At 34.1% G+C, this 21,110-nt stretch overlaps 1 protein-coding gene across 2 annotated transcripts; it reads right to left on the bottom strand.

Annotated features, from left to right (window-relative positions):
• Window positions 1-785: 785 nt before the first annotated feature.
• Window positions 786-20,607, bottom strand: plod1a (procollagen-lysine, 2-oxoglutarate 5-dioxygenase 1a). Of its 2 annotated transcripts, XM_042730292.1 has the most exons (19): window positions 20,399-20,607; window positions 19,527-19,618; window positions 18,388-18,521; window positions 18,127-18,290; window positions 16,700-16,812; window positions 16,455-16,518; window positions 14,851-14,948; window positions 14,636-14,737; window positions 13,925-14,056; window positions 12,021-12,142; window positions 11,759-11,863; window positions 10,969-11,094; window positions 7,823-7,964; window positions 7,616-7,729; window positions 7,444-7,509; window positions 6,377-6,481; window positions 6,141-6,287; window positions 4,390-4,515; window positions 786-1,441 (listed from the first exon to the last, which is right to left on the bottom strand). In XM_042730292.1, the coding sequence occupies exons 1-19, from the start codon at window positions 20,481-20,483 to the stop codon at window positions 1,286-1,288; spliced, it is 2,193 nt and encodes a 730-aa protein (XP_042586226.1). In that variant the 5' UTR covers window positions 20,484-20,607; the 3' UTR covers window positions 786-1,285. The 2 variants fall into 2 exon arrangements, with proteins under 2 accessions (XP_042586226.1, XP_042586227.1); XM_042730293.1 differs by lacking the exons at window positions 786-1,441; window positions 4,390-4,515 and adding an exon at window positions 7,032-7,060 and having other exon boundaries at window positions 6,227-6,287.
• Window positions 20,608-21,110: the final 503 nt, after the last annotated feature.

Raw genomic sequence — 21,110 nt, 5'->3', positions numbered from 1 at the left:
ACGCAACGGTTTTAAAGCAACACTATTTTGGCGCTCTAGCGGTTAATAAACAGAACTGCACGCATCCCGCGGAAGAACATTCTAACCGGAGCTACTTCTCCAAGTTTACGTCTATGGCGATTCACGTAGGTATGTATTACTCCGCAGCGTTGAAGACCAGAACAGGCTACAATAGTGCAAAAATAATCACTTATTATAAATATACTAAAGTGATTTGGAATAAGACAAAAGATGATTTGGTAGATGTATTTATGATGTACTCGCTCATTATATACATTTAGCAAATTTTGAACTGAAAACAGTTGCATAGTGTTGCTTTAAAGCCAGGAATTTGTACATGAAATACAAACATAAATCCACATCATACATTCCTGAATTTTTAATTTATTAAAATTGATATATTTTTAGTAATTTAACCAACTGTGAAGAGAAAAGTCACAGGTAACACGTGGCTATGTACATATAGGTTTACATCTTCTAAAATAACACTTTAAAACAAATTAAAGATTAACGTGGAAACATCAGGAGTTTTTATATATTATGTATTATTTTATTTACCAATTAAACTTTCAGGGTATCAAGGCCTGACTTTTTGCCAGAAGGTTGAACACACTGTTATACTTTATTGATTTATTTTCTAAAATTAAGAACTCTGCTTAAACAAAGCAAAATCTAATCGAGACACAACACAAGAACTATTGATTCTTTTGTGAAAATCATATCGATTAAAACAACTGACAGGACTTTCTTTTTTTTATGACATAATTATGTACCATTAACCATTAAATTTTTTTTTTCTCTTCTTTATTGTTTTCTTCCAAAATTCATGACATGATTTATCCATAACAACACAAGAACATAAATCTCTAAACAAGCAACATTATGCAGTAAGAAAACAAACCATCTGTCAGACTGTTTTCATACAGCAGCACCAATTGCTTGAAGGGCATCAACAAAGAAATCACCTGTGAATGTCAAAGCAAGGACAGATTCATTTTCAAAATCCACGTCGTCTGTACGGAATAATCCCTTCAATACATGACAATAAATAAATGAGTAAAATGTCACTGCATAGAAGTCACATATTGCATAGTGATCTGTCAAACTGCTTTCGACATCCATCGATCGTTCTCAGAAGATGCATTTACCTAACATAAAACATGGAAAATACTGTATATACACACTGGCATATTCACAATGTAAGGCACTGTGTCAACATGATTTGATTATTCTAGAGTCTGAGTTCTGAATGCAAAGCAAACCCAGGTTTCCAATAAAAAGTAGCTCAGGGGTCCACAAATGAGACCACGATGTATCGGACCCCCTCTACAGTGGGCAGACCCTCGTGGTAGTGTGTGAGGCGTCCGGGGTGCATGAGCGCCCAGCCCCTCCTGGGAGCTTTAATGGAGCAGTTGTACCTCAAGAACCGGCAGCCGCCGCCCTGAACAGAGAGTCACTGATCGTTAATACAGCCGGCTCTTGCTCCGTCAAACCGCTTCAAAACAGCAGACACATATTTAAAGGGAAAGGTTTCACTTTACAAGCGTAAAAAAGGTATGGAAGCCCATTTCTGACACTGAATGAAACGTAAAAAAGGTATTTGTGAATTTCTAGCTAATAATTCTGACTTTTTACATCTCACAATTCTGACTTTATTTTTTTTTTTTTACAGAATTCCAAGATATAAATTCACAATTGCAACTTTTCGAGTCAGAATTGCAGTATATAAACTCGCATTTCTTATTTTTTTCTCGTAACTGCTTGTTATCATGTCAGAATTGTGATAAATAAGCATTTCTTATCTCGCAATATCGACTTTTTCTCATAATTGCAAGATCATATGTCACAATTCTGAATTTATAACATGCAACTGCAACTTTAACATGCGATTCTGACTTTATAACTCACAGGTCTGAAAAAAAGAAAATAAAATCTGAGAAAAATTGTTAGATAAAAAGTCGCAATTACCTTTTCTATTTGTTTTATTCAGTGGCAGAAACGGGCTTCCATAAAAAGGAGAGAATTGGGATGCAAAGGAAAAATGTACTGTAATAATTTACATCCAAAAAGAATCGACTGAAAGGCCTTCCCCTTTCTGTATCTCCACATCTCATGCTTTCAGGAGAGCTGCAGGTCAAGACATGCTGCTGTGTTACAACATTTACATTTTACCAACCGATAGTTTGCATGCCTTAAATTCAAGATACAAAGAAACCATATATTTATTATACTGTAGATTAGGTTCTGTATACTAATAATAATAATAATAATAATTTATTATTACACTGAACAATTGTACTTTGGCCAACTTAAATACTTAAATTTGTTACAGCCAATATATATATATATATATACATATATATATATATAGTGTATATATATAATTTTTTTTTTCTTTTTTTTCTGTCACATCACTGAATCAAAAGATTCAAAACATTAAAAACAACACTCTAGGGCTGGGCGATATGGAAAAAAAAAATGAAATTTCGATTTTGTATGATTTTTAACTTGAAAATGTAACTACAACATGATTAAGTTACTTTTTTTTTATTAACCCTCTAAAAGTTAAAGTGCCCCTATTATGGATTTTTGAAAATGGCCTTTCATGCAGTGTGTAACACAGCTCTAAGTGAATGAAAACATCCTGCAAAGGTTTAAATTTGAAAGTGCACCGTGTATAAAGTTATTGTCTCTCAAAAGAAAGAGTCGACTCTGAATCATTGAAACGAGTCATTTTTAAAACGAATCCCAAGCCGTTTCATGTTGACGTCATCATGAAACATTAGCATATTGCCCGCCCACTTGTTGCTCTTTTCTCGTTGGTCTGAATGAAAATGCTAATTCATTCTTCGCCACTAGGTGCTGTTTTAGGAGTGGTAAAAACAGCGGTTTCTTCGGTAACGCTGTACACAAAGCAGCACTGCGCTCACAAACTGCTTTATCAGGCATTACAGGCATGATGACATTAAAATGAGACCAATCGACCAATCACCACAGATTAGCGTCACGCTAAGGAGGAGTTTGGAAAAATGAATCGTTGAGCAATCGTACTTTAATCCATGATCAAATAAACTAAAAAAAAATAAATATTAACATACAATAAAACTGTTTTTGACCTTGCATGCATGTCAACCTGTTGTTGGGGACTCCCAAAACTAAAATATTAACGTTTCATTACCCATAATAGAGGCACTTTGAAGAAAATTCGGTTCTAAGTGCACCACACATTAAGTTGTAATCATGATGCAAATGTTAAACAAATCACTTGTTAAATATCTTTGCGGAAAAGATGCATAAACTACAACTACATCTTGTACAAACTTGTCTTATACATATTATATGTTCAGAAATAAAAACGCTTTAAAAGTCAACGTAATTCAAATTCAAAATGACTGAAGGTACAGTATAACACCAGTAGACTATTATTTACTATAAATGATCAGCAGTTTTCAGCCTGTCGGCATGATGCAAACATGAAATATCAGACATACAGTAGTAGTTCTCTACAGGTTTTTTATTCGCATGCACTGCTTTTCCATTATTTTTTCTATGGACGCGTTTGACGGTTGCGTTCACGACTCCTGCATGAAACAGCATTCTAAAAACACTGTGCTCTAGTTATTAAAAGATGTTCAACTCCCATCTCCCAACATTTTTCCTATTCCACTGCCCTCGTCACATCTCTGTCAACACAAAAGTGCATTCTGTGTGATATTCTACTTCTGCTCCTTCACAGAGCGGTTAAAGTGTCTAATTCTAACGTTTGGTAATATTTGTATTCAAAATCACGATTCGTCAATTTATTTATATAAAAAAAATCGTAGCAAAACATTAAATTTCGAATTAATGGATAAAATCTGAAAAATTGCCCAGCTCTAGTCTGCTCTTTATATACACATCCTCAGCCCTAAGAAAAGTAACTGAAGTAACTAATTTGACCCCTTTAAGTCCTGTGCAAAGCATGTCGTAAAATACAGTTTCAGGTATTTCAACATTTCAAATAATAAAATCAACCAAAAGCAAATAATTAAAATTTGGAAGAAAACTAGTCAATGTTACATTTTTTTTTATAAAACCCACAATAATTTCTACGCTTAGTAAAGCTATTCAGTATGTGTTCTGCACAACAAAAATACTATAATGCTATCAAAATATTAAGCAAAATTGTTTCTTTTCATATTTTTTTTTTTTTTTATGGGGAGTGTTATTTGCTTTTAGACAAGTAACAGATCAGGTACCATGATTCACGGTAACCAGGACAACACGATTTTTGATTAGAACAATATAAAACAGCACTTTAAATAAGACAGAGTCATTTAACTTTTTTCTGTGTAACAAACAAGCATTTAACAAAAAGATAACTGTGTATAGCAGAGTATTTTCACTCACCTGATAGTCAATCCCCACTTGATTGAGTGCAATATTGATTGTGAAAGTAGAGGCATCATGATGTGGACTTAATGCAGGTTGTTCATCAGGTTTATATCTGACTACAAACGCCAGATCAAACTGAGCCTGCAGCAGACAAACAAACACAGATGCAGTCATCATGCAGCATTCAAAGAAAACACCTCCACCATGAGAATAAAATAATTATCTCTCATTATATCTGGAGATTCTCAATATCTGCTTTCACTGGAAGTATGTGACATTTATGGCAGTATAATAGATTGTGAACGCTGCTTCATGTTGACATGCAAACATCACCCAGTCAGGAATCTCTTCATTTTTACACCACTAGTCACAAGTTAATCATTGTTTTTGTTTTTTTTTTTTTTTTTTGTTTATTTGATCAAAAACTAAGATAATTTTTTTTTTTTTTTGAAAGTGTCTTCTGCTCACCAAGGCTGCATTTATTTGATCAAAAATACAGCAAGAACAGTAATATTGTATTAAAATAACTGTTTTCTATATGAATATATTGTATAATGTAATTTATTCCTGTGAATTTTCAGCATCATTACTCCAGTCTTCAGTGTCACATGATCCTTCAGAAATTATTTTAATATGCTGATTTGCTGCTCAAGTTTTATCAATTATTATTGATACTCAATTATTAATAATGGTTGGTTCTTATTATTATCAATGTTGAAAAGCTACTACTAAGCTACTACTAAATATTGTAGAAACTAAATTTTCTGTAAAGTTGCTTTGCAATGATTTGTATCGTAAAAAGCACTATTCAAATAAACTTGAATTGAACTGAATTGAAAACTGATTTTTTTAGGATTTGATTCTTTGATGAATAGAACAACATTTAATTGAAATATTAATCTTTTGTAACATTATAAATGCATTTACTGTATCATTCAATAAATTAATGAATGCATCCATGCCGAATTAGAGTATTATTATTATTTTAATGAAATATTACTTACCCCAAACTTTAGGATCATAGAGTATTACAGCTTCCTTAAAAATATTAAGCAGCAAAAACTGTTTTCATCCTTAATAATAAGAAGAATTATTTACCATAAGAAACAATAAAAATCAGCATATAAAATGATTTCTGAAGGATCATGTGACACTGAAGACTGGAGTAATGATGCTGAAAAAATCAGCTTTAAATCACTGGAATAAATTACATTTATTTATAATTCTAAATTACATTTATTTATTTATAAAAAATATATTAAAAATAGAAAACAGTTATTTTTGATCAAAAATCGCATCTCTGAGCTTTAAGAGACTTCTTTCAAACACATTAAAAATCGTAATTATTCCAAACGTTTGGCTGGTAAATCCAAACACAGCATTAAACTGTCCAGATTTTTCTCATTATGCTTAATCAAACAAAACTTCAAAAAATTCAACTATTTGACCCCTTTAAGTCCTATGCAAAGCATGTCGTAAACTACAGTTTCAGGTATTTTAACATTTGAAATAATTAAATCAACCAAAAGCAAATAATTCAAGTTTAGAAGAAAATTAAAGTCAATGTTAATTTTGTTAATCAAAAATAAAATAATACCCACAATAATTTCTACACTTAGTAAAGATAGCCAGTATGTGTTCTGTACAACAAAAATACTATAAATGCCATTAAAACACAAAGCAAAATTGTTTCTTTTCATTTTTTTTATGGGGTGCATTTCAAGACAAATATAAAGACTTCTTCAGGAGAACAAAGTAAGTCTTACCCTTGTGTAGTATCCTGGATACATTTGCTCAGTGACTGGCGCTACATAATCCAAAAGGAACTTGTGCCATTCTTTTTCGTAGCCAATCTGATTCATGTGGATATCAATAGTCGGGACATTTTCATATCCACCTTGGATCCTATTGTCCTAAAAGCAAAAGAAATCATAATCGTGCTCAAGTAAATCGTAAAGTAGGGTAAATAGCATGGGGGGGGTACAGGAAAACATCAACGTACCACATTTCCGCCTCCTGACCACTGGCCAAAATGTTCCATCTCTTCAATGAGATGTTTGCAGGCCACATCAGTGAACACCGGGAACCAGTACACATCAGGACACGGCTACACAGAGAGGTACAAACAAGTAAAATGTTTTGTAACACTATAAAAATCTTATGTAATATTAAAAACTGTAAATGCTGCTGTTATCGCACTCAATATTTTTGTGTGTGGGGTGGGGGGGGTTGCTGTGGGCTTGTCATGCTCATCATGTGATACAGCAGCCACTGATATAGGCTTATGTTTTATGTATTTTTTGTTCCTTTTTTATTCAAAATATTGATTCTCTCGATTCTCAAATATGTGTAAGTAAATGCATTTTGCACCTTTGTAGATTATGTTAGTTGATCTATAATGGGCGATGGGCAAAGTAGCCTAATACTGTTATCTATTAAATTAGCATAAAAATCTGTCTTTTTACTTGGGTGTCATGCCATAAAATATTTTTAATACAACTGAATTTGTATTTCATGTGAATTTAATAAAAACATTGTAATTTACTACAGAAAGAAAGCAAAGAACATTTACATTATCAGAATATTTCAAGCGTTCTCAAAAACTCGTTATTATAATCACTGAAGCTGTTTACACTGTGAAATGAATTTCTACTTACATCGTACTCACATCTGGACTTTGTTGTTTCTGATGAGAGAATTAGCCAGAGAATTTAGTTAGCCAGCGCGCGCGGTGAACAAGACAGCGGTGTTTCAGTGATGACTCATCTGAACGCCTCTGATTGGTCCTTGTATTCATAAGCTCAATTGAATCGTGTGTGATTGGTTATAATGCACAGCGCTGTAAAAACGCGTCTGTCTCTGGCTCAGGGCCAGCCAGCGAATGCAGGTTTGAATTTAGCAGCTGATGCTATGCCGCACTGCATGTTATAATCATGCTGGTGTGATTGTATCAAATATAAAAAATATTATTCTGCTATTTTTTTGTCTTTTAAAATCCACACAAAAAAAAAAATTATGAGGCACCACCATCACGACTCTTATCATATTACTCCTTTTAAAAAAACTCACCGTTTCTATGAAAGCATCTTTCAAAACTTTGGAATAATTCTCATGAATGTATCTTTCCTCCCATTCCTGTTCCAGAAAAAACAGAACAATAAGGCAAAAACAAACAGTAAACTAACAATAAAGCAAGAATGTCTTGTATAATATTCAATTAAATGTTGTGATTTTATCTCACCACAGGATTTTCAAACATCTGCCAGAGATCATTGTGCAAGTGGTTTGTCTGGTAATTTTCAGTCGATAAAACTCGACCGTAAGTGTGCATATTTGTTACGAACATGAAGACACCCTAGGAACGAAATTTATAGATGTCAATCAGCAATATATACAGTACTTATAAGATGTAAGATATATTATTTATTTCTTGAGTTTAATGTCTGACCTTGTTTCGGACTTTGGAGCAGAAGGCCATATCTGGATCTAGCGTTGCGGATTCAAACAGGTCAGGATCTTTGAGGTCAGTCCTCAATGCATCGGCTTTTATCAGGAATATGTGAGAGACGTATGGCACATTCCACAAACCCCTGTGGAGGCACCAGAGAAGGGTCACGTTTGCCATTCACCCCGGTCTGAAGCATTTCATATTTTTTGAGGAGTGAAATATACTCATCATACTAGACCTCCGTAATGTTTTTCATGTTTTTTTAAAGAATTCTCTTCTGTTAACCAAGCCTGCATTTATTTGTTCCAAAGTACAGCAAAAAACAGCAAAATTTTGAAATATTTTTACTATTTGAAATAACTGTTTTCTATTTGAATATATTTTAAAATGTAATTTATTCCTGCTATTTCAACTCTGAATTTTCAGCATCATCACTCCAGTCTTCAGTGTCACATGATCCTTGAGAAATCATTCTGATATGCTGATTAGCTGCTCAAGAAACATTTATTATTATTATTGTGTTGAAAACAGCGAAGTAAATTTTTTTTTTTTCAGGTTTCTTAGATGACTAGAAAGTTCAGAAGAACAGCATTTATCTGAAACAGAAATCTTTTGTAACATTATAAATGTGTTTATTGGAGCCCAACCGATAAATTGTTTAGCCGATATTATCAGCCGATATGAGGCTGTCGCCGATAAAACGGTATCGGCGAATATGCCACCGATATGAATTTTTTTTTTACAGAACATATAACGCAGATTAAATACTTCTGAATGTTGTAATTACTTAGTTTGTCCAGCAGAGCCTGATCCGTTTTTTACTACTGGTGACCCAGGTCAGTGTAGTGTAGCGATGCGCGGATGAGCTCAAACTTCACCTGAGTCTGCTGCTTTAAATTATCCGCCCGCCACCCACCGCAGCTATATCTGATCGTCAAATTACAATGATTCTAATTCTTAGTTTTGCCTGATGATATGATGAATGGATGGCTCATTTTAACAGCAGATTCAGTGATGTTAGAGACTAGAGCTGATTTGCGCATCTGAGCTGAACTCATGCTTATCACATCGGTCACATCACAAAATAGAATTCTATTGTATTTTGTCACACTGCGCCGCTCGCGTCCGGTGTAGAATAGAACCCATTATAATCAGTGATGGTGTCTACACTGGATTCAGTAAACTGATGCCTCATTCTATTTATGACGTGCTGACAGAAGTTCAAATGATTTTCAATGACGCTTTGTCGCGTCCTGCTGCGGCGCAGACACGGTGTCAGCATAGTTTGTCAGTACAGTCTGTAACTACAGTAGCAGACTGAAAAGTTAGTATCTTTCTGCAGTCCAATAGACGGCAGTGTGGTGGTGGCTTGTGTCTGTTGAATGGTGATTTAACGCTACGTTGTCACCTAGTTGGAGAGACTCAATGCTAAGTAAATGAACAACACTGTCCCTGTCTTTTACTCTCACAATGAGCTTATCATATTCGTTTGCTACAGTAGTAGGGCCCCATGATCTCACAGATGCAGAAAACATGGACGGAATCACGGAATCCAGTCATTAAGACGGAACTGACTGTATAACGCGGAATTTCATGGAATTTTATTTTTAATGAATAAATAAAAAAACAGGTCAGTACATATATATATATAGACTGTGTCTGGGAATATTAAAACTGCAAAAAGGCGATTTAAATACAAATGTTCTGCATGTTTATTTGATTACCCAAAAATACACCTTGCTTAATTTCTTAATTCAAGTTATATATTTTTTGTTCTATTTGTGTTAATTTATTTATAATAAGTGAAGTGAAGTTTACTGTTAAGTGCACTGATGTCAGATTCATGTTGAATAATAAAGTTTATTGTTCAATTGTTAAATACCCTGCCTCCACTATAAAATCATAATTTCAAAAAATCATTATAAGAGTTTTATCACCACAAAAAATTTATCTTTGCAGAGTTTGTGTTTATATATTCTGTTTATGTAGGCTATATACTATATTATATTTAAAGTACCAGTCAAAGGTTTGGACACATGAATGGGAAGTGTGTCCAAACTTTTGACTATACTGTACTAGGGCTGGGAGATATATCGAACGATATGATCATGCGTATCTAGTCAGTAAAGCCGGTTTCCTGATTAGCGCTAAATCGCCATCACCTGCTTTCAAATGGAGCGGCATTTAATAGACAGAGCCATAGTTCACTAACAAGGTACGCAACATTGCGTTCATTATCGAAGGCGATTCATCTGGGATAATGAACGCGATATTGCGTACCTTGTGAACTACGGCTCTGTCTTTTAAATGGCGCTCCATTTGAAAGCAGGTGATGGCGATTTAGCGCTAATCAGGAAACCGGCTTTACTGACTAGATACGCATGATCATATCGTTCGATATATCTCCCAGCCCTATACTGTACTATAATATAGCCTACACATAAAGAATATCAGCCGATATATCGGTATCGGTCTTTTTTAATCTCTAATATTGGCTTTGGCATCGGCCCTCCCAAAAATCCCATATCGGTTGGCCTCTAGTGTTTATCATCACTTTTGATCAGTTCAAAACATCCATGCTAAATTACAGTATTGCTTTCTATAACAACCCCCCCACCCCCCAAAAAAAAATAAAATAAATAAATTATACTGACTCCAAGCTTTAGAATATAGTGTATAATGTTACAAAAGCTTTTTTTCAGATAAATGCTGATCTTTGGATCTTTCTATTCATCAAAGGATCCTGAAAAAATGTACTCAACTTTTTTAAATATTGGTAATAATAATAATAATAATAAAAAAGTTTCTCGAGCAGCAAATCGGCCTATTAGAATGATGTCTGAAGGATCATGTGACACTGAAAACTGAAATAATGATGCTGAAAATTTAGCTTTGATCACAGGACTAAATTATATTTTAAAATATATTCAATTAAAAACCAGTTGTTTTAAATAGAAAAACATATTTCACAACATTACTGTTTTTGCTGTGCATAAATGCAGGCTTGGTGAGCAGAAGAGAATTCTTAAAAAAAAAAAAAAAACATTAAAAATCGTAAAAATACAAAAACTTTTGACCGGTAGTGTATCTCTGTGGATTCTCAATCATATCACAGAACAAATTAAATGAACTAAACACCAACTTACACGCGGTGTCCTTGAACTATGTCCACGTAATCCTCTGATCTGGCGTAGTACCCATCCGCACTGAGAGCGCCCCAGAAGTTTGTCCACAGACGCCCGGGTTTAGTCATCATTGGTGCAATGAAAGGCCTATGAAAAACAAAAATTATTACAATTAAATTAGTGCTGCAACAAGCGATTATTTTGATAATCGATTAATCTAACGATTATTAGAACGCTTAATCGGCTAATCATCTATTATTTCGCTGCTTAATCAGTGGATATTTATTGATTATTCGGCTTTTGCAATTAGTTAAAATATTGAGTTCCTAACAAATAAATTAAGGCAATCACTTTAGCTTTTGAAAGTCATATTATGTAATTACAATTATACAATTAATTTATACAAATAAATATATTTATAAAACCGTTTTCACCATTAATACTAATAAGTAATGTTTATCATAATAAGAACTGAGCATCAAATCAGCATATTAGAATGATTTCTGAGGATCGTGTGACACTGAAAACTGGAGTAATGATGCTGAAAATTCATCTGAAAGTAGTATAATTCATGTAAGCCATGTAATAAAACACATTCATATTTATGCTTTTAAATCCTCCACAATGTGACCCACAGGTTTCCATTTTAAGTGCATTACTGTACGTGTAGTATTTGTGCATGCTGTCCATACTTGTTTAATATCTGTAATATTCCTTTAAATCCACCAGTTACATTACTATATTTCAAAAGAGGACAAATACTTTCCTTCACTTGTCAAGTTCATTCTATAGGTCTCAGTTATTCACTTACTTGTTGAGCTCAATAAGGATTCTAAGTGTGTCTTCATTCTTTAAAACCACATCCACATCTATGCTGAAGAAGTATTCACAGTCAATGTTGTCTCGACACATTTCGCTGCAGAAATAGAAATAGAAAAAAAGAGATCAAAGGAATATTCAAAGCACAGAGGAGCCATTTGTGCGATGACAAACTGTATATGTTGTTTGATATGGTCATTAAAGTATTCAAATCAAATATTTTAATAAAAAGAAATATTGAAAAGCCCACTTACAAGCCAATATTACGTGAGGTCACAGGATCTATATCCTCCTCCGGTCCAATCAGCTTCACACCCTGGTATTCAGACTCGTGATACTCTAGAAATGTGCGTACGTGAGGTTCGTGGTGTGATTCCTGCAAAAGATATGAAGAATGACAATAATGAACAACATAGGCAACCTGATTCATTAATATACAAAAGGTTCATGTGAAAAACTGCTGTTTAATGATATTCAATCTGATCTGATACGCCTTTAACAATAAAGAACCAACTTATGAAAAGAATATCATATGACACTCAACAGTCAGGTACAATGTATTTAACAGAACAGGACAGTCGTATCAGTTTCCTGATACTGATCTTATTCACCTCTTCTGATTCACATAACTCTAAGTTACATTTACTGTTCATTTTATATATAATTACCTCATTACACCTTTAAAAATAAAATCCAATAAGGACTATCGTCATTTTAAGAGCTTATTTATGAACACTTTACAATAAAATCCCATTTGTTAATGTTTGTAAATGCATTAGCTCACATGAACTAACAATGACAAATTTTAAAGCATTTATTCATCTTCGTTAATGTTAGTAAGGATATAAATGTTCATTGATTATTTTAGTTTACAGTATATTAACTAATGTTAACAAATATAACTTTTGAGTTTAAGAATGTACTAGTAAGTGTTGAAATTTATATAGTCTAGTATTAATAAATTCTGTATAAGTATTGTTCATGGTTTGTTCATGTTAACAAATGAAACCTTAGTAGCTATGTTTCCATCCAGCTATTTTTATGCACATTTGAAAAAAAAAGAAAAGAAAAAAATGCTGGATGGAAACGCCAAGATGTGCATGAATTCTAAAAATGCACATAAAACTTATGTACTCAACTAAAAAAGATACATTTCTTATCCAGTAAGAAAACATGAGCATAAACTACGATGGAAACACTTTTACCAAATAAATTCCTTAAAGCGCATCGAAAAAGATAAAATTGGACATTGCACAGCATTTGAAATGCTAGTTTTGTCATTCCAAAATGCTTGAGCAAATTCTCGTCAAAGTGCACGCTCTGAAGCTCGTAATTTATTGTATACAAAAATTATTATATACAGTGCCTTCTCCTACTGCAGCTAATTTTATTTTTCTTGGTGATATTTAGCGCAAGTTAATCAGGAAGTGACGATTTTGTTCTCTTTAACTCAATGGATGAGTTTATTTGCAAATTTTTTAAGCAATATTCCAATTTTGCACATAAGTTTAAAGGCTGTTTCGAAAAAAGCGAGGCGAATCGCCGACAAACGGTGCTTTCACATCGAGTGCTAAATGATTGTACGTCTTGTGCTAATTCACATCTGCACGCTAGGTGGCGCCAAACAAACAACGCATTTTTCCTCAGATATGTATTTTGTATATGGATTTAACATCGTCCGCTGCTCAATATACAGCATTAAATTAAGATAAATAAAGTTTGGTTCTACACCAGAAACACAAACTATCTATAATGCTTACAAGAATACATCCTAAAATATAATTAGAGATACAATTAGCATTAAGATATACTTGAAAATGTATGTAATTATTAATGCTTAAAACCCACTTTAAACTTAATAGAAATTATATTAAGAACATGTGAAAATAAACCAGCTTCTCCGGGGACGTGATCAAGGCTCAAATCTCATTGGACGACCCATTTCGCCACAGAGCGGCAGGGAAAAAAAATCTTCGCTTTTTCGCGCCATCATCGTGCGATTTTCGCGTTAAGTGTGAAAAGGCCTTAATTCGTAACTTTGAATGGAAACATAGCTATTGTAAAGAGCTACTGCTTAACTGTTAAAAAAAATGCATATAGTTATAGTTTTGAACATAAGTTCTGAATCATAGTTCTGAATCTGAACATAATATTTTACCTGATTATAGATGAATAATTGGATCCGGTTTTTGGGGTATTTGAGGTTAAGCAAGCGCTCAAAGAACACAGTGACAAAGGGTGTGGGCTGCTGGATGAAGATCCCAATGACCACCACGGGATATTCACTCTCCTGCAGACAAAAAAGACAAACCATTCATAAACCAAACAATTATTCAGCAAAAGCTTAATCTCAGTTGAAAGGTATATGTTTTAGCTACTTATAGAAGTGTCTGTGAATGCTTATGGCTTAAATAGTCAAAATGTGCAGCTATTAGACTTTTATTAATGTACTTTGATTTATGATATCTCTTTTTGATATCTATTTTTATAAGAATATTTAATCGTGAAATTGTACAGAGCCCCTCGCATAACATGCAGAATAAAAAAAAAATAGATATTATGGCCATGAATTAAGATTTTGTACATACAACATAATAATTTGAGGCCGTGTTTAATTAAATCTTTCCTTCGTTTTTGATGAACAATATTTTTTTTTTTTTTTTTTTTTACCTAAAACGAGGGAACTAATTAGTCATTAGAGCTCATTCTTAATTTGTGGCCACATTATCTTGTTTTTTTTTTCTCCTTTCCTGTCATGTTTGGAGCACCGTAAAAGGGGATTTGACTAAATGGCTTTCAGGATTAATTTAATAATAATAACAATAAAAATAAAAACATTGATGTTAATACTAGTAAACGTAAGGCCCACCTGGAGTCCAGAAAGTGGTCGCAGATTCTCATTACAAATTGTGCAGCCAGTCTCAAACGTCCACAGATTTGGGATATAGTTCCCTAGGTAGTTAATCTGAAGCTGAAAGAAACCGCTTGTCATGAAAATGATTCAACTGAAGAAGACAGAAAACCATAGAAAAGCTCTCGCTTTCACATTACAGTTATTTGGATCATAACAGTAAATGGTTTTACTTTGGTGGGTCCGTTGCCATGGATAATAACAGGCAGCGTGTCATAAAGCACATTTCTGGCTCGCACACGTCCATCTTCAAACTTCAGCACCACCTCATCTGTTCATGCAATTAAAAAATGATTAGCATTAACATTCTGATTAAAATTCCACAAAGATATTCATTCAGTGCTGCAGCTGAATTCTGCTTGAATCATTGTGTAATAGTTATATGGTCAGTTAAATGGCCAAGTATCCACTGGCCCACTTATAAAGGATTTCCTCCATAAATGTTTGAAAGAATCTCTCTTGGGTATCTGTAATGGATACCTCTGATCTAGAAAGAGAAAGGAAGCTTTTTAAACAGCCTTTTGAAACTGAAACAGTGAACTTTTCAGATGATGAAGAACCAGGAAAAGTGATATTAACTGAGGATGAATGAGGGATTCATTGCAGAAAAATTCATACTAATGTTCTTCTTGCTTTCTTACTAAAAGTTGTACTTACTGCATCAATATTAATATGCAATGCATTTACAGTGTTTGTATCACTTTATTGTACAGTGTCCTTGTTTCACATTACTCGTACTTATTGATGCAATAACTCTGGAAACCCGTTTCTGCCACAGAATAATTAAAAAAAAGGTAATTGCATCTTTTTATTTCACAATTCAGATTTTTTCACAAAAAATGACTTTTCTGACTTTTTGAGTCTATATTCTGACTTTATTTCTCAGAATTGCGAGTTTATATCTCACAATTAGGATTTTTTAACTCGCAACTGCAGGAAAAAAAAGTCAGAATTGCGAGGGAAAAAAGTCAGAATTGTGATCTCTTTATAACTTGCGATTGTGAGTTTATATCATGCAATTCTGTAAAAAGTCACAATAACCTTTTTTTTTTTTGTCAGTGGTGGAAACAGGCTTCCATAAACAAATAAAAAGCTAATTTTGTCATAAATTTCAAAGTGAATCTCACAGTTAAAATGTGGCTATAGTTCCTCAGGTCAATTTAAACAGAACATTTTAAACTGAATTACTGATCCACACAATGAGAACTTATATGAACTAGTAGTCTACAAACCCTTGTTTACTTTATAGTTATTAATCTCTTACAAATGGCAGCATACCTAAATATTTATGTGCTGTAATAACAAAATGGACCCAAACTCCAGCTGCATCGTGGCACACCTGGGCTGTAGTATCCAGCTGGGATGGTGTACGTGTGCACAGGCACATCTCACAGTCAGCTCTGACATTCCAGCCATGTGCCATTACAGGCAACTGGGAAAATCACTCTCCTCCCACAATCTGGCAGCGAGTCAAAACTACAGCGGCCAGCTATGCAGAGCACAGCTTTAAACTCAGATACAAGCTGAAACCAATCAGCATTTGAGACCCTCAGCAAAGCATTGCATTAGCGATTCCTCATTAAACCGAAAGGCTACAGAAAGAGGAAACTTCCCAGCAGGTATCCGAGAGCAAGAACTGGACTGACGCTGCACTTTGGAGACCATAAAAAAGGATGTTTTTCTTCAGAGAGCTGATGCTAGTGAAAATTTTGAAGTAGCCTCCTTAAACAGCTTTATTTCTAAAGCAGGCTGTAAGGACACAAAATGATACACTTACCAAGAGCTCCGTGAAGATTCTGGAACAATCTGCACTTGCTGTCCAGAGTTATATTTATAGACTTCTAAAGAGGAAATGACAGGGAAGAAAACGTCAAAACGCAGCATAAACACATTTAATATGCATCATTACTGAAACTGTGAACTTGAATGTGCATTCTGAAAACAAGCCTAAATATCTTAAAATGGAGCAATAAAGTTTTAGTGAACCACGCTACACCCAACAAACTATACTCTAACACTCACTCGTTTCTCCGGGTTGATATATATCTTGGTGAAATAGAGTTGGTCACTGTCACTATCTGCTCCTGACCAGTCCGAAACCATCTTTTTAAGGTTAGGTGCATAGCCAATGAAGCCTAGAAAAAGAAAAAAACATCTAGCGTTACAGTGGGAAAAGCTTATAAATAGACACAAAACCTACGATTATCTGGTTTAGATGTGCAACTGGATGATTTAAACTTATCTTTTAATTATTAGTCATGAAAAGAAGAAAGAGGTTTTCAGAGACCACAGACAGCAATAAAGACAGTAAAGTATATTCTGATTATTTCTCATCTGTTTGTCAGTCTCTGACATCACTCTATAAGAGTGTTTCTGGAACATTCTGAGAGATTGTGAGAAAGGAAATTAAAAAAGGAAGAAGCCTCAAACGTCTTAGTAAAGCAGTTCTTCCGTGTTAAAGTTAACTCTTTACAAAGACTAGAATATACGAGCTCAAAAGAGATTTAGTTGGTGATACAAGGGATTATTACATGCAATGATTTGCTTCCATTCTGTTCCATGCACCACTGCCTCCAAAACTGTTAAACTAATAATTTCATAATCACTGAATTTAGGGCTTTGGAATAAACAAAAGCACCTACTGTAATCAGAAAAGTAAAGTATAGCTGTATATATGTAGATTGAATTGTAATGATTTTTCAAAGGCATTTTAATAGTATACTGAAAAGGACAATTATTATTATTATTATTATTTCTACTGTTTAAAATGTGATCTTAATGGTGCTTAAAAAGAGCCTCTTTGTATTTGAATAAAATACAATGTATTCATTTACTCTTTGGATTTTTTTTTGTGGTGAAATATATGATGCATTCAAGTCACGTTGGAAAGATCGTATTTATGAGATGAACGAACATCAACACCAAAATTATGATGTCATGTGGTAATTATGAGTGGGAAACTCTTCATTTTCTTTGAGCTCCAGTTTCTGAGTTGGCTTCAGTATTGCCTGTAATTTTGTTTAAATGTTTTTTTTTTTCATTTACAATAAAACTAGCAAAACTGCATATACAAAATATTACAGTATTGTACAATTATGATAAAATATATAATAAATCAGGTCACACACCTTCATATATTGAATAAAAACATTTAAAAAAAAGTTAAATACACTGATTCATCATTCATCATTTTGCAGAAGTAGAAGAAAAAAAATTATTGCTGTAAAGGATATTGACATCTTGTGCCAACTAAGGAGATTTAACGTTGTGTATTCATCATGTATTCATTTCCAACCACTAAATGAACGTCCCAACACACCAATAACTGATATCATGTGAAATCTGTGTAAATAATGATTCGTAACATTCATGAATCCAAATCTACACAAGACTAATAGTACATCTAAAGCTCTTGAGTAATAGTAAGAGAACAAGAGAGGAATACATGCCTCCAGCCCCGAGGAACCTCTTCCCTTCCCTGACATGAGGATGCTTGTCTTCCAGGTGACGGTCCGGCCAGATGAGCGTCTCGGCAGAAAATACAACCCTGTGCTTGGCCTGCTGAAACTTCTTCAGCAGCTCTTTCGGACCAGAAGAAAAGATCACGTCGTAGCTGTGGAAAGCCCAAGCATGACCACATCAACACTGATCGCTGAGACAGCACAGACAAATCAGCATATTGCAGGTATAATTATTATGGACATAACTACCTATCCACAAAAAGAATGACTTTGTTCTCCTCCTGTATGTCCTCCAGAGCAGACTTCAGCAGGCGCACTTTCTGCCCTCCACCTGGAGGAGAGATGTAATCTCCACCTTCCCATGTTTCTCCCCCTCCGAGAACCTAAAGAACAGCAGAGGAATGTCAGGCAGCAGTCTGCGGATTATAGACCATGAACTGTGTTATATAGGGGTGCGTCTAGGTTAAATTTAACCCTGAAATCAAGAAAAAAAAACATAAGAAATAACATCTTCGCGGCGAAAAGTACGCCTAGTTTTTGGATTTTGAGCATACATCATGGTAACATCTGCTGTATGTGAAAGGACAATGCAATAAATGTATCTACATCAGAATAAATGAAAGGTACAGTAGTAATGATTTATGCTTTATGATTTATAGCAATGCTGAGAATTATATTTTCGGCAAGTTGAGTATACAGGATGATGATGCATCAACTAAGGAGTTATTACAGGAAATTCAAATACTAAATCTACTATTCTATTTAAAATTGTATTTTGACAATTTAGTTGAATAACTGAGTAACCGATGAGCAAAAGCCAAGTAAAAAAGATTTATCTATTCATGCTGTGACATATATACATGGGCATATGAATAATTACATATTTAATTCACCAGGATTAGTCATAAAAGCAACACTAAACCCAATGATTTTAATTATTAAGCCTATAAATAATAAGATATTTGATTACAAAAAGTATTAAAAAATAAAAACACTACCAACATGCCACTTGAGTCCTTCTAGGAGCCCATCTTACCTCAAGGGACTAATTTTATCTTTTTACTTCAAAAAATAAAAATGGTTTATCTTTTACTGCACAAATCTAACACACGGATGTGTCCACAAACCCCTCATTAACAAATAGACACAAAAAAAAAAACTTTGACAGTCAACATAAACCAATGTCAAAGATGACTATTTTCCAGAGAAACAAAATTAGATTAACCTCAGAACTGTTTTGACTGACTAAACGTGTTTAGATGAGATTTTGTGCTGAATAGATACAAACCGTTGCACTTTATTAACAAGCTCAATGTTTAACTGGCCATTACCAAATTCTATTTATTAATGACTATTTCAGTCCAGTAACTGCTGATAAAGTGCTTCACCTTGATGGTGTAATTGAAGTGTTTTGCGGATCTCAAGAAGCGTCTGAAGCCATCGGTCTCCTGCGAGGCCACAGTCAGCACTAGAAGATCTCCTGAGACAGAGAAAACACAGCCCAGCGTGAATGTGTTGGTCACAGCTCCAGCTCCTCTGTGTACGTGCTGGAGGAGCACGTCCGCGGCTCTCTGCTGAGGATCAGACAGGAACTCAAGGCACAGCTGGAATATTACTTACTCTTACAGCCACAAGAAAGCCAGTTCTGCTGCAAAGGTGATACTTCTTCAGGCGTTTTATATCATAAGTAAAATGTGTGATTATTTTTTTTTTTTTTTTTTTTTTTTTTCTTGCCGCAGGTAACTTTAAAAATATCTGGTTGAAGAAAACGAGCGTGCATGTTAGATACAATGTAACGTGTTTTTTGTTGCACTCACATTTCGCTTTTGTTTTGCTCTTATTAACACATTTGAGAATTTTTTGCGTTTTTCTAGTGTAATTTGCTGTAATTTGTCACCATGGTTTTACTACAAAAAAAAAAAAAACTAAACTAATTTAAAACAAATAAACAAAACAAACCACAAATCTAAAAATTTTACTATAATAAAAACATGTATTTAATCATGGTATTCGTTGTATACTGTGGTTATACAAATGGTAACCAATACGCCAAAAAAAAAAAAAACTTAACAAATAAAAAAATAAAAAACTCTTTTACTAAAGTATGATATCTGTGTGAAGAGGGGGTCCACGTCAGCGGTGAGTCTGGCTAACTTTTCTAAGCAGTGACCCGTTCCGATCAGCGCTGGTGAGACTGCAGCAGTGAGTTCTGTTATCGTGTGTTTATTTGATCTGTGATGAGCTGAAATCATAGCCTTACCCTCGGGGATCGAGCCCTGCTGATCACAGCCAAGCGGAGAAAAGGACGCAAACAAACCCGCGAGCACGAGCAGCACTCCTCTCATGTTCTGAGCGTTACTCTTCTTCAGAGATCCACAGTAACACAGAGACTGATGAAATAAGGCCTTTCCTCGAGAGAAAGTTAGTTGTACATTCCCGAACAATCACAGGCCTGCCCACTTCTGTGTTTCCCCTCCCTCTCTCTCTCCTGTAGGGTGGGCTTCTCCAGAGGATCCCTGACCTCACGTAGACAAGTGTGTGTGTGTTTATGACAAAACTGTAAATCAGAAATGAATGAAGAAATTAATAAAAATCTGTGACAACTGTGTCTGTCTCAATGTGTGTTTAAAATTATCTGGGGGAAAATAAATAATAATACTAAAAATAGATAATAATAATTACGTCGGTTAAGTTTTGTCTTAAAAACAAGCAAAAGATACATTTTGTTGAACAGCAAAATAAAATTCTTGATTATTATATTAATATTATTACATTTTAATTTGTATACATTTATAACATTTCATATGAGAACTTGTCCTAATAAAAAATGGTGCAACTTGTGCTAACCATATTATGATTATGAACCTTTTAATTATGAACATTGATAACCTTCCAGATGAAATCTGAAATCTGAATTTCAGTCTACAGTAATAATAAATAGGAAAACAAATTATGCTACACTAACTAATAAT

This window comes from Cyprinus carpio, chromosome B8, assembly GCF_018340385.1.
Source record: "Cyprinus carpio isolate SPL01 chromosome B8, ASM1834038v1, whole genome shotgun sequence".
Taxonomy (NCBI): Eukaryota; Metazoa; Chordata; class Actinopteri; order Cypriniformes; family Cyprinidae; genus Cyprinus; species Cyprinus carpio.
The sequence above is the reverse complement of the archived record's forward strand: the minus strand, read 5'-3'. Positions and strand labels throughout refer to the sequence as shown.

What these genes read in the sequence shown, in the direction of transcription:
- plod1a (XM_042730292.1), bottom strand. Translation starts at nt 20,483, where the DNA reads ATGAGAGGAGTGCTGCTCGTGCTCGCGGGTTTGTTTGCGTCCTTTTCT. An exon ending in GTCATTCTTTTTGTGGATAG is followed by an intron (nt 18,291 to 18,387) that starts GTAGTTATGTCC and finishes GGCTTTCCACAG; the next exon opens with CTACGACGTGATCTTTTCTT. An exon ending in ATCCTTATTGAGCTCAACAA is followed by an intron (nt 11,095 to 11,758) that starts GTAAGTGAATAA and finishes TGTTTTTCATAG; the next exon opens with GCCTTTCATTGCACCAATGA.